At 45.5% G+C, this 13136-nt stretch overlaps 2 protein-coding genes across 2 annotated transcripts in view; both read right to left on the bottom strand.

Moving 5' to 3' along the window:
• Positions 1–1823: 1823 nt before the first annotated feature.
• On the bottom strand, positions 1824–9180 carry LOC119452912 (ankyrin repeat and SOCS box protein 14). Its single transcript, XM_037714871.2, has 3 exons — positions 9035–9180; positions 8138–8289; positions 1824–7287 (listed from the first exon to the last, which is right to left on the bottom strand). The coding sequence occupies exons 1-3, from the start codon at positions 9178–9180 to the stop codon at positions 6812–6814; spliced, it is 774 nt and encodes a 257-aa protein (XP_037570799.1). The 3' UTR covers positions 1824–6811.
• A 789-nt stretch (positions 9181–9969) lies between these two features.
• LOC125939618 (lysosomal alpha-mannosidase-like) overlaps positions 9970–13136 on the bottom strand; it is a 42027-nt gene continuing 38860 nt past the window's right edge. Inside the window, exon 17 of the mRNA XM_049667380.1 lies at positions 9970–10055. The gene's annotated coding sequence lies outside the window, so the exon portion shown is untranslated. The remainder of the gene's footprint in view (positions 10056–13136) is intronic.

Here is a 13136-nt window from a genome sequence, read left to right as displayed (position 1 = left end):
ATTGACCCACTGAGAATTTGACCCATTTGAAAAAAAAAAAAAAAGTCCCAGGTGCAGAATTTGTCAGGAGTACTCTGCCATGACATTTCTGATAACTTTCTTTTTCAACAAAGCTGTGTGCTGAACTGAGCGCGAGGATTTTGTGCAAATTGCTTTTAACTACTTGGCTGTTACAGTGGACGTGAAAACTGTACATTGAACTCGTATTGACCTGCCGCAGTAGCTATGGAAGTCTGTTGTCGAGCGCAATGTTAGGGTTTATTGAAGGCCACGTCAGTTTCTGTCTGTCAGGGGATTGCTTAGATGTAATCAAACGCGACATAGAAATTTTAAAGTAAAACGCCCAGTAAACTGATGTGCTTGAGAGTAAACTAAGGGATGCATAATAGCGTGACAAGGAAACACAGACTTAAGGAGGGAGTAGAAAAAGAGAGGAGGCACTAAACTTCAACTGCTTCAACACGGCAAGTTGGGTGAGTTGGTACGTAGGTTAACATTTTGATGTATAGGTGCAGAGCGAAATATACGAGGGACGAGGAATGGACAATACGAGCGCTGACTGACAATTGAAAGTTTATTGCTTTACAAATCATTTTAAGCACTACTTCTTTACAAGCCCTTCACAAACGGAGATACGAATAGTGGATTTAGGAAAACCAGCCTATACCAATACTGGATTTAGGAAAACCGGCCTTGCTAGCCGGCTTAGCTGTTGTGTCTAAATGTCTATAAAAGCTGGATTTAATTAATTGGCAACTCGTAGGTGAAGCCCAGACCCGATTCCTCGTCATTAAAGGCGGCATCAATAATATTCACCTCCTCCATGGGCTCTGCTGCATCAACTATTCGGAGCATGCTTCTCGGAGATAGCTTCTGCGGACAGAGGGCTCCCTCCAAAATTTACTAGAGGGAACTATGGTGCCGAGATTGTTAGCTACCATGGGAATGATAGGTAGTGGGTGCGACTGTTTTCACAACAAATCCGTGCAGGGGCGGGGCCTCGCCTCGATGACTATCACCATTTTCTTTTTTCTTTTTCCTCTGTTTGGCGGTGCGATCGGTTGTGCCGCAGTGCCGATGCAAAGCGGCGGTCGTTGGGTTGTTGTGGAGCGCAGCTTAGCAACACCCCAAATAAAAAAATACTGCTCCAGTCAGGTAGACTGGATAGTGAGATTATATTTGGATCATCAAAACAGTGATGCGTTTATTTAGGAATAGCATCGATCCCTTAACAGCAGCCACAGCTGTGCCTAGTCACCACCAGCTCAGAGTGTTCTCCGTTCCAACGTGTTGGAACGCCACCAAACAGAGAGGAAGAAGAAAAAAAAGAAAATGGTGATACGTCATCGCGGCGAGGCCCCGCCCCTGCACGGATTTGTTGTGAAAACAGTCGCACCCGTAGGTAGTTAGTACACATGGATTTGTCTAATCTGCACGCTTGCAATCCAAGTACTGCACGATTGTGGTGAAAACAGTCGCACCCATAGGTAGTTAGTACACATGGATTTGTCTAATCTGCACGCTTGCAATCCAAGTAACCATGTTTTTCTAAATTCATGAAGGTCACAATCATTGTAAAGTGGTGCATTTGTAACAATATTTTGTTGAAAATGATCAAACTGCAAAGTCGCAAAGCCATTTGAAGCCCAAAGCAGAAAGTTTCAAGCCAATCCACTCCCTTGCTGGCTGAACCGCGTTACCCGCAGCTCCCTTAGAAACTAGCACAAAACTTCCTTTAAGTAATACTTGTAGGAAACTCTATATAGGGATTGACATCAAGAGTACGGCAGCAGTTTTCTGCACGGAATAATGCCTGCACAGCATCAAGGCAATCTCAAAACCTTTATTCAAAAGTGTGCCACCAACACAACCACGAATACAAATACATCTCGCCACAGCACCAGAGGAGGGTTGCACGCGTGCCGCATTGAAGACTAGGCAAAAAAAATAAACACCCAGACTTTGGCACCAACTTCTCTGTACCTCGAGAAACATTGCACATTGTCAGTTAAGCCTTGCACACCTGTTCCGGCTTTCACGAAACAGCGAGATTCATATGTGTGCGAGTCTGCACAGCTCAGTGAACACTTTGACGAAGGGAGATCTCTCCTACTGAGCTACAAAGCCACTGCCGACAAATAACGAAGCTTCCTGAACCATGCACGCACAGTTTTGCGCAATCATTACGTGTCCAGACATGGATCATATAATGGCCATGGGGCACTGTGATCATATTATCACCATGGGTGCAAATGGCAGATAGTCACTATCTTTGATAGTGAACATGTGAGCACTTGCTGCTCGGTACTGGCAGAGCATTCTGGCAGGTGGCTAGTGCACTCCCATGGCTTGTCTAGAAAATAGATAATGTGCATGTGAGCCATCTGCTACAGCCTACTGCCAGACCGTAGGTCAATGCACTTAAGCACAAGACTGCATGTTCCATCATTTTCAGATGCTGTGCAGTATTGACTGTATCAGACATGTGAGTGATTAAGCAGTGCATCTGTTAAACCTTTACACAACGAGAATGCACTAGCTGCTCACAAGAGTGCTCTGCCTGCATAAAGTGGTAGGCGATCCTGTGTTCACGTTCATAAAGCCCAAGACTGTACAGTCGCACACAAAATTGACGTAATCACTTTGGGCTTAACCAAGCTGGATAACAATGTCCTGATGCAGCAAATTTTGTGCATGGAGCGCTAGGAGGCGCATCAATTTAGACTGTTCTCTACCTTTTTTTCATCCTGCAACATTTATTTTTCAGGAGATCAAGATGAAGCTAAAATAGACCTATTCATAAAATCTGGTCAATGTGGTCACAATCACTTTCATATCAGCACAACTATACTACTATCTGTCACAAAAGTTACCAGGCCAGATCACATGCTGCTGGCTCTAACATACTGCCATGTAGCAGTACTACTGCCTGCTAACATGCATGATTTCAGAGTAATAGAGGACTCTGGAATCCTCTACTGGCTCAAGTCGGCTCATTGCCGCCAAGCTCGGTGCGTCCACATATGTTCGAGCAGGCTGCTACCACTTTGGCATGGAAACTTCTGTGACGCACAGTACATCAGTTCATACGTCACCCGTACAGTAACCAGTGAAACCAGCAACCACCGTCAAGGTGGGACTTTTATCTTACTAGCCTTTTCCGAACCTGCTATTACAAAAGGTCTAGTCGTGGGCCTAAGGCTAAATGTAGGAAATTCTTTCTAATAGGTTCAGCGTGCGAATTGACGTCAAATGGAGGGAGCTTTCGTTCCAAGACATCATCACTTATCCACACATTTAAAATGCAAGACAGCAGTGCTAACTGATCGACAAACTTGACTAGAGAGAATACAGCACTGTTTCACACACTGCATAGTGCAAGATATTTCCAACGTGATAAATAGTAAGACAGCAGTGAAAATAGAGACCATCTTGAAACATTCCCCAGCCAACACATCACACTGCAAACTTGGTCTCGCGATAAATAAGACGGCGACGGCAATAACAAACATCTTCAACCACAACTGTTTCCCCTTTGTCTTGATACACAGGCTACAAGGTCGAGAGTCTTTGGTCTACTGCAAACATATACCAGCACAATGAGAAAGACTTGCGTGTGCAGCTCGTCGACCGACTCAAAGCATCACACTGAGAATCTCAAGGCACAGAAGTCTTGCGGTATTCCATAAATATGTAACTTCAATGACGTAGTGCACTATAAATGCTTTCTTTGTTGCCATATGCTATCATTACGGTACTATTGCACCCATGGCTTCAGTGAAACACCTTCACAGAGATCATAAGTCACCAAAGTAATTGAGTACTGTAAAAGCAACTACACCAGCCATTCAAAAGTGACCAATGGTACATAACTATACAGAGAAAAAAAAAATGCACCATATAATCTGCATAGAAGCTCTTTTACATATTATATCTCTGCAGGAGCTAGACAAATAAACAATTTAACTTAACAGATGAAAAGAGTTTTACAGATTTCATCTGCTAAGAGAAGAAAAAAATGTGGGCATAAGGAATGGTTGCTACCATGTACAACTGAACCTTGTTATGACAAAGCCACATCTGGCAAGGAATACTCTTGCCTACCGTTATAGTATGTTTTTTATAAGCATATATTTGTTACGTGCTGATATCAGTGAGAAAGGTCTTAGATTTACTTCAGTATCAAATAATTTGTTATATCGAAGTTCAATTGTACCTTTATAAGATCCATAAAAACAGCTGCCACTTCTGACGGCTTGAAACATTTTATGCAGGGTGCACGTAGTACTTACCATAGTGGCAGTCACTATCTAGTACTTATACAATGTAGTACAGTGTAAACAAAGTGATTGTAGTATTGATATTAGGTGCAAATTGTGGTCACATTTCACACAGAAATGCTACTGCATGTTGAAAACTTGTTCTGGACAGCCTCACTAGCTAAGGCTTCGGCTGCCTCCAGGTCCCAAATGCAGTAGGGGCCTCTAATAAGAGACCACGAACGAGCGTACTTTGCCTACAGCGAACTGCATCATTTCTCGAGATTGCTGTATTAAGAAGTGATCATGAGCAGCTGGTACAGGAATTTCAATGTGGTATTACCACCAACCTTCCATTCTTGCGCTCTTTCTGGCTTATCACGCTTGCGCTCACAGCAAAGCTGACCTATTCACAAATTTCAGAAGCATCAACCATATTTCTAAGGTCGCTTAATATCTCTCTTTATTATCCTGTTATTAATTAACAATTCCTTTAACAATGCAGGATATAATTATCCCGAGTATTGTAGCTAAGTGACCTCATCACACCAGGCATGCAGCACAAACATAACCATTCATCCCTAAGTTGACACAGCAGATGGCATTAGGACACTTCACTCATGAACCTGATCCAGTTCACCGATCCAGATCATGTTCACTCATTTACTGATCTTGGTTACTGTTCCAGTTCTCACTTCGAATTACACAACTAGCCATTCCTCAAGAAAAAACAAAAATAAAGCATCACTTCACCAGGTGACTTGTATGCCAATGTACAGAGCTCAGATCTGTTGTCAGCAACATGAGAGCACATAGCCAACAGTTACGACCACGTCGCATGCCAATACCGTGTGTTACATTTTATCAAAACCAGATATTCCACGTCTCTAAAGGTGGGTGGGGGAACTGTGCATAGCATCAACAGCAAAAGCCACATTCCTCATAATCACAAGCACTACTTTGATACCAGCACTAGCCTATACTGATGATGCAGCAAAACGGGTAAGCAGCTGGCAAGTGCTTCATCATTCATGTCTGCACGTTCCCATACCCCACCCCACCTTTTCTTTCAATCAAGCTAGTGAACAGCAAAACTATGACTCGTATCCTTTGCGTACGATGTTCTACAAGCCTGATGTCAAAAGGTCATCTGGTTTTGCAGAACAGGCTTGTATCATTGTACTAGTTGCTATTAGTAGACAGCACAGATATTACTGCCAACCAAACTCACTTTACTTGCATTTCTCTGATCTGCATGAAACCAGGTGGCTCCGTGGCTACATATGATGGGGCCATTTTAATATGCCAAGAACAGAGGTGTGTACAAAAGCAAATATTGCACTTCAGCCCCGTGGAATCTTGAGACTCGTATGAATCTGAAGCCTGTCTACGTATGCAATGTCTAGGCAGTACTTTCTCCATGGATGAAAATGGACAGCTCTATCTATGTTCTGTTCAGAAAACAGTTTACAATGGAACCTGTCATATTTTGTGCTGATGTATGTGACAGTAATTGAACCTTCTCACTAGTGTCAGAAATTTACAGGATGTCAGTTCCGTGAAAAAAGTTTAATTTCCTAACAGTTTGTGTTTCCAGTCATTAAAACTGCACAATGCTATCTGTGGGTATACTAGTACAAATTTCAAATTTGAATGCCAGAACACATGCCCAGGCTGCAGAAATATTCAATTTTTTTCTCAGGTCTTAAGTTTTCTATGCTGATAGTACAATTCTTACGCAGGTTCCCGTGCACCCCTGTGCCTTTTTCCTAATTTAAGATAACTTGTTCTTGGGCTAGTTGGTTGATACTTGATGATATCAACGCACATAAAACAGACACAAAGAACAGAAGACCGGACACCATGAGCGCCTGTGGTGCCTTGTCTTTTGCTTTTTGTCTGTTTTATTTGCACTGATATGGCTTCACCAAATGCCTAACAAGACGTAGTTCAGTACACACAACCCGAACATGCCAGCGCTAGGTCTCAAACACACAGGTCAGCACGCAGTGCTGTATCGGAATTGTGCGAAACTTGGGACCCTCAACTCAGAGGGCTACGTATGCAATATCTATACTCTCACCAACTCCACAAAGTGCAGAGAAAGCTACAGGTCATGCCAGCCAATCGAAAAGAAGAACCAGAAGAAGGGGGTCCTCGGAACAACCTCCTCTGATCGCCCTCCGCGTGAGGCCACCTGAATGGAAGCTTCACCGAAGGATCAGCGGCTAACAATGGGCAAGCCCTCCTTCCCCTGTCAGACTACACAGCCAGCTCTTTGTACGGATTGCTTAGCAGCACTTAATCTTGAGCTAGTCAGTTCATACTTAAAGCAATAACTGTAGCGTGAAGGCAACAGACACAAGAAAGGTGACAGGGCGAGCATTTGTCCTGCCACCTTTCTTGCGTCCCACATGCTAATGCTACGGTTATTGCTTTATTTTAGTGATTGGCTGACAAGAGCCCTAACCTTTGCTGCATTGTGCAGTTGTCGAGATGGAGGGTGAGCACCACTTTCTTTGAAAACAGAATCGGGTAATGGCCTCACGACATCAGCGCTGACTGCTTTGCGTGTAGATGTCCTTGAGCATCACATAATCCCTGATTCTTCTGGGCATTCCCTCAAGGTCCCGCCCCTTCGGTTCCCTCCTACCCTCCTGGCCTATCCAGTAGGCCCGCCTAGCCAGCCACTGCAGGCTCGGTGGCGACACTTTACCGGCACCGAAACCAGCGAGCCGAAACACGGTCAGCAGCTTTACATCCCCGCGCTCCATCGCCCAGGCCACGTCGTCCTTCCCTGCTCCGTCGCGGCAGCCGTGGGGTGCTCCGGCAGCAAGAAGCATGTCGGCGATGGTGTGTCGCGCGCCGTAGCGGGCGCACAGCCATATGGGGCAGTCGGCGAAGCACGTGGCGCCACGCACACTGGAGTTGTGGACGAGGAGAAGGTACACGAGGTCGCGCCGTCCGTGCTTGGTAGCAAGCCAGAGAGGCGTTTTGCCGAACATGTCCCTGCGGCACACACGGATGCCTGCAGAGAGACTGAGCTGTAGACTGAATGTGTTCTTGTGCATACTAAGTGATTTTTGTGAACCGACAGCAAACTAATCCATTATCATCATTAGCTGAATAAAGTCTTTTGCAGGCCAAAGTCAACACTGAAATCTCTTCCATTGAAAGAGCAGAGTAGAAGAAAATGTATACTGACCAGTGCTAAATAAAATATATATTTAGGTGTATTCTAAAATGATGTGGCATTAGGCTTGTTGGCAATCTTCGGAAGTAAACATTTCGTGTGCTGAATAGACACCACAAAGAAGGAGAGAGACAATAACACAGCGCTACTGTTGTCCATCTTCACTGTAATATTTATTCTGCTCACAATATGTTTACTTCTCACGTTTCAACATTTTGGTGCCCTGTGACCATGTGTTGATCCCAAAAACATCATGTACAGACAGCAACCTCTATTCAATATGCTTATGGTTCATGTGCATTTAATTTTCACAACAAAGGCACCCGTAGGGTGCACTAAACTAAACTATGAATGACACTAAACTAAACTAAACTATGAATGACACTTTCACTTTGCATTAGCGAGTGGACATTTGCTCCTACTAATCTGTACATGTAATTTCTTAAATCTCTTCAAATTCTCTGCTGGTTCTAATAGCACATTTCTTCCCTTAATAACCATTCTGATTATCAAACTATGCTCAAAAGCGATTCTGCCTTTTAATAATGAGCTCCCTCTCTCTTTTAATACTGGGCAATGTGTGACGTGAATACAAAAAATACGAAAACAGCAATCATAAACAGCAGCTCCAGCTAACAAGTTTGTAGACACAAGCGACAAAGCACAATTGACGAGGACAACATACTAGGGTTTCGAAGGAGCATCTTTGCTATGTCGACATTTCCCAGGCGGCAGACAATGCACAGCGGTGGTTCCTCACGGCCAACACTGTCTCGGCTGAACTGGTTCACATCAGCTCCAAGCGACAGCAGAATCTGCGCAGTGTCCCATGCTTTCCTGCAAGTCAGTGGTGATTCGTTACAGCTATTTATACTTCATTTAACAACTTTGTGCAGGGCTGCAAATGCTATGGGTTGCGTCAGCCAACCAGAAAAGAGACCTGGATGAAGGGTTCCGCCATTGTCTGCCTCTGATCACCGTTTGCGTGACACTGCCATTTCTGTCAGCGTCATGGAAGGGATATAAGTGCAAAAGGATTGTGAATTTGGCAAGTTGTACAGCATTCATGATGATGTGCGTGCAGAAAGACGAAGCCAAGAAAGAAAGAGACCAAGACGAAACCTGCCTTCCCTGAAACGTCCAATCAGCTCTTGTTACGGATTGGCTGAAACAAGTTCTACCCTTCACTGCACTGCATGCAGTAGGTCGGATATGGATTGTACATGCGTCATTTGGCAAATGTGTATCCCAATTTTCGTGGTTATGAGCTACCACTGTTACCTTTTCATCAAACAGTATCATCATCAAGATCTAATTGCCCATCATGGGTGCAAAACAAAAATGAGGGTGAAGTGAGTGGTGTTCAATGTTAGGAGGTATTTCAGGACTCGAATTTCCCTTATCAGGTGACAATCAATGAGTATTTAAACTGAATTGGAAGCCCCCTTTTTAAATTGCAGTACCCCGTAATTTCTTGCGCTATCGAAAGACATCAAAGGTGCTGCAATTACCGCGCACAACTACTGCCCGGGGGGTGTTCTCTGCACATCCTGTACGCTGTACCCAGGATCGAAAGGCTGACCTGCAGAGCGCTGCTCCCAGAGGCGTCGCTCCCTGGAGCTTGGCGTTGACGTCGCCTCCCGAAGAAACGTGCCTGACGATGGCTTCGATGTTGTGGCTGGTCACGGCAAAGTGAATGTCCGCGGCACTGCCCAGCTCCACCTTCATGACGGCAGCAGGCTTGCCTGTTTTAAAAATAGAAAGGAACCGCGCGGACATTTCCACACTGTCGCTACGCAGCCACTGTTTACACAACGGCGGACGCGAGTGCGTCGCGCGGGGCGCACCTCGGTTGCGTGTTTACGCTTCGCGATCGAGGAAGAATCGATGCACTTCATTACCGTGGTTTCCGAAAGCCTCGACTCCCACGGCCCCAAGGAACTCGAGCACGAAGTCGCCACCAAAACAAGAACTCAGAATTAGAAGGGGTGATGGCTTGCTTAGATCAGCAGATGTCAGCTTTCACGGTAGAGCATTGCACGTGACAACAATCGAATGAATGCAGCGCCGTAATGTTTACATGGGCCACACAGGCTTTACAGCCGCCACAGCGACTGATGCTAACGTCGATCCATTTTCGTCCAAGGACGCATTGGTTTGATGAGAAAAGCGTGTCCTAGCACAGCGTTTCCAGATCCCACCCATGACGTCACGCAGAACGCCTCCTTTCAGCTTTGAGTTGCCTTTGGCCAATGCAAAAACGAAATCGAAACCATAATCGAAACAGACTCTCCGTTTTGCACAATTAGGTGGTAAGAAAGCGTATCGTGACTGGTGCTATTAGAATAATAGCAATTATGAATAATAGTGACATTCAACCAAGGTGATTGAAGTAATCTCAGTAGAAACGTGTGGAAACAAAGTGATTGTAGTGTACTATACTTGCCGCATAGTGTATTGTACTATATGGCTGTACCAGACTGTCCGGCTTTGTTTATGTATGAGCTTGTAGTAAAGTTGGGTTTCGGTCCACGTGCGTAATTTGCCAACTCATAGTTAATCGTAATGTTGAAGAACTGTTTCGAACTCCAGCCCATCACCACCTAGTCAGTAAGTACAGCACCTCTCGTTTCATTGCATGCAGAAACAACCACGGGTGTGCGCGTGAATAAAAAAAAAACACAAAATTGAGGGCGGGAGAATATTAGAAGTTTCGAATACGAATCGAATATAACCCTGTAACTGTTCATATTCTAATAGGAAATATTTGGTATTTTAGAGTACTAGAAACCAGTTTTCTAACAAGGTACTGTTAAAGTTTGCTGCTGCTATCTGTTGGGATCAAGAACATGAGAAATACTCCCTGTTCAGCGCTCAGATATTTTGCTCTAGAGCATATGAACACCAGTTACAGGGCTCACCATCATATTTACACTGATGGCTCCGCTCCGCCAACATCATCTGCCATCGGTGTGTGGATTCCGTCTGCGTTTGTTACCATCTCTGCCACAAGTAGCTTATAAGCTACAGCCACTGAACTAGGTGCACTGCGGGCAGCTTTTATTTACATCTTTACTAGAGTACGTGTACTAGAATAATCTTCACCGACTCAAGAGGTGAACAGGTGCGTGCGCAGGAAGAACTCGTCAGCCTGTGCAATAAAAGCCTACGAACTGCATCACAGCGTCGTACTGCAGGTGGTTACCAGCCCACTGCGGAATACAAGGCAACGTCGAGGCTGACTGTGCCGATATAAAGCTGTTCCTGACACTTCGAGAGGATAGTATGCATGTGACGTCACGCATCCATATCTCACCGCGCTGGTACCCTAAGATGGCCACTACGATGACGTCAGTGCAACGTATTATCACGCGCAAACTGTTTTGCTTTTTCACGGCGATTGTTTTTCACCGGTTTATCATTGTTATCGCTCTGACGTTCGACGCAAGACGCGCTTTTTGTTGCATGCTGTCATGGTCCTTGCTTACGCCCCATCTCGACCTGCTGGTACCCCAATATGGCGTCCGCGATGACGTCCGTGCAACCTATGGTACGTGTCTCGAGAAAAGACGCGGCAAACGCTAGGCGTTTACAGCGATCCCTCTGGACCACTCTGGACAGATGCAAGCCATCAGTACGGACCCCTATATAAAATCGATCCTCCTTGTGACTTTTATATGCCGTGGTGCCTCAATAGGTAGGACCAAACATACCTTCAGCGCACCAGACTAAACGTGGTCTACGCGAACTATTGACCCTTTTCGCGGCGATCCCGTGGGCGCTGCCATGTTTGATCACGTGGTGCCTCCGTGTTTACGATGGATGTGTATGACGCCGGTGCATGCGGCTTGCAAACCTCTATTTCGGGAGATATCGTAGACAGTGACTGGCTGGACGACACGAAGCTTTGGCCGCAGATCCAGAGAACATGCGGAACTGATTAAGCGGCGTCCAAACGGCACGAGCAGCGTATGGTGCTTGCTAAGCGGGGCTAAATATGAATTCCAAGCTATCCAAACTTTCCGCTATGGATTGACTCAGGATTATAGTGTGTTTTGCTCTTCGTTCTTTATTTGGCAAATATTTTGAAGCAGCGGCTTGTCGTTATTCTGACTCAGTCAAGTTCCTCGGTGCGGTCACTATATGATTATTTTCTGCCTAATCGCTCGCGGGTCTGCTCACTTTAGATAGTTTTGTTCTTGCTGCGCATAAGGCTTTAAACGTAGCTGTTCTGTGCACTGTAATATCTTGTAGCAGAGATGTATTATCGCTAGTAACTCACGCCTTGTGGACCGTCACGAAGCATTCAGCTGCGACCATTCGTGCGCTATCGGAGTAGAACCGTCATTTATTGTGCGTATACAGTGCGCATATATTCAAGTATGCGCCCATTAACTTATTCTCGACACGTTGGCGAAAGAGTGAGCGTAAGTTTACGTGCCACTTGGGGTAGATGTGTGTATATACCGTGCGCAAAACCTACTGTGACAAGAAGCGGCGCTACTCCCTTTAAGTACTCTTGCTGACGTTCCTGGGATTAAGCCCTTTCTTTAAAGGTTAGCGATACGACGCTGGCGCATGAGCAAATTTCTGTATCCTCGAGGAAAACCGTACATCTCGAAGTGCCAGAAACACGTACAGACGGTTGCAGCAGCGGTCCGCGAACATGGCCACACATATGCCAGCTTTTTTCGGCTTCGCGGCGAAAGCGCTCATGACAAGCGTGCTTTTTTGTCTGTAGTCTGTCATATTTTGGTGACCTTGGAAGTCTAGTCGCAGGTCTAATCGTTTAGTCGGTGTAGTCGTGGGGCAGTTTTTACCGTTTTTATCTTTTACGCTACATCCAGTTTTGTGACGGGCTTGTTTACATGTGTATATATTTATATAATATATACACGTAACGTGTAAAAATATATATACACATAATATCAAACGCTTCTCGAGTACATAACATGTGTATATGTTACTTCTTTATATATATATATATATATATATATATATATATATATATATATATATTTCCGCCTCATTGCCATGTTGAAAGTCCTCTGCGCAGCCGCAGTTGCCGGCGGCGGCGCGCGTCCGGTCTGAAAGTTTCAACTAGAGTGACCTAGAATCCAGGTCACTCTAGTTTCAACGTGGTCTTTCTGGGGCCGCCACCGTCGACTTGCTTTCGCAAGCAAAAAATAAAGCAAAAAGCACGCGCTTTAGGAGAGGAGACGACGGAGGAAAGAGTAGAGCTCCGCGCGCTTGGGTCGAGAGTGCCGTAGGTGACGTTAAGCTTCTCCCTCAGTACTCTCGCGCTGTGTCTTGTCACGCTTGACAAAATGTCTAGTGCGTCGTCCGGCTGCTCTGCTGCTGGCGGTCGTGATGAAAGGGACCGGTATTCAACACATGGCGCTGTCGCACGCAGTAGCCCACGGCCGCAGGGAATAAAACCCCGGCACTGTGAAAGAACAAAGACCTGCTCTGTTTTTTTTTTTTTTTTTTCCTATATTGACCTAACCTTCCATACTAGTGTATGTCGCCTTGCTGCTCGAGTTTACGCAAGAGTGCGCAAGGCGCCGCCGCCCTCTTTCACGCCTGCGGGATAAAGCCATGTTCACGTTAGCGGCACGGCGGCTGGTCTGCACCGTTTGACGCTCACAGGCTGACGTGCGCGGGCGGTTGGGCTCACGCCCGTC

This window comes from Dermacentor silvarum, chromosome 5 (genome assembly GCF_013339745.2).
Source record: "Dermacentor silvarum isolate Dsil-2018 chromosome 5, BIME_Dsil_1.4, whole genome shotgun sequence".
Taxonomy (NCBI): Eukaryota; Metazoa; Arthropoda; class Arachnida; order Ixodida; family Ixodidae; genus Dermacentor; species Dermacentor silvarum.
Note: the sequence above shows the minus strand (reverse complement) of the source record. Positions and strands in the feature narration are given on the sequence as shown.

What these genes read in the sequence shown, in the direction of transcription:
- LOC119452912 (XM_037714871.2), bottom strand. Translation starts at nt 9,180, where the DNA reads ATGAAGGTGGAGCTGGGCAGTGCCGCGGACATTCACTTTGCCGTGACC. An exon ending in CTGGGAGCAGCGCTCTGCAG is followed by an intron (nt 8,290 to 9,034) that starts GTCAGCCTTTCG and finishes ACTGACTTGCAG; the next exon opens with GAAAGCATGGGACACTGCGC. An exon ending in GATGCTCCTTCGAAACCCTA is followed by an intron (nt 7,288 to 8,137) that starts GTATGTTGTCCT and finishes GTCTCTCTGCAG; the next exon opens with GCATCCGTGTGTGCCGCAGG.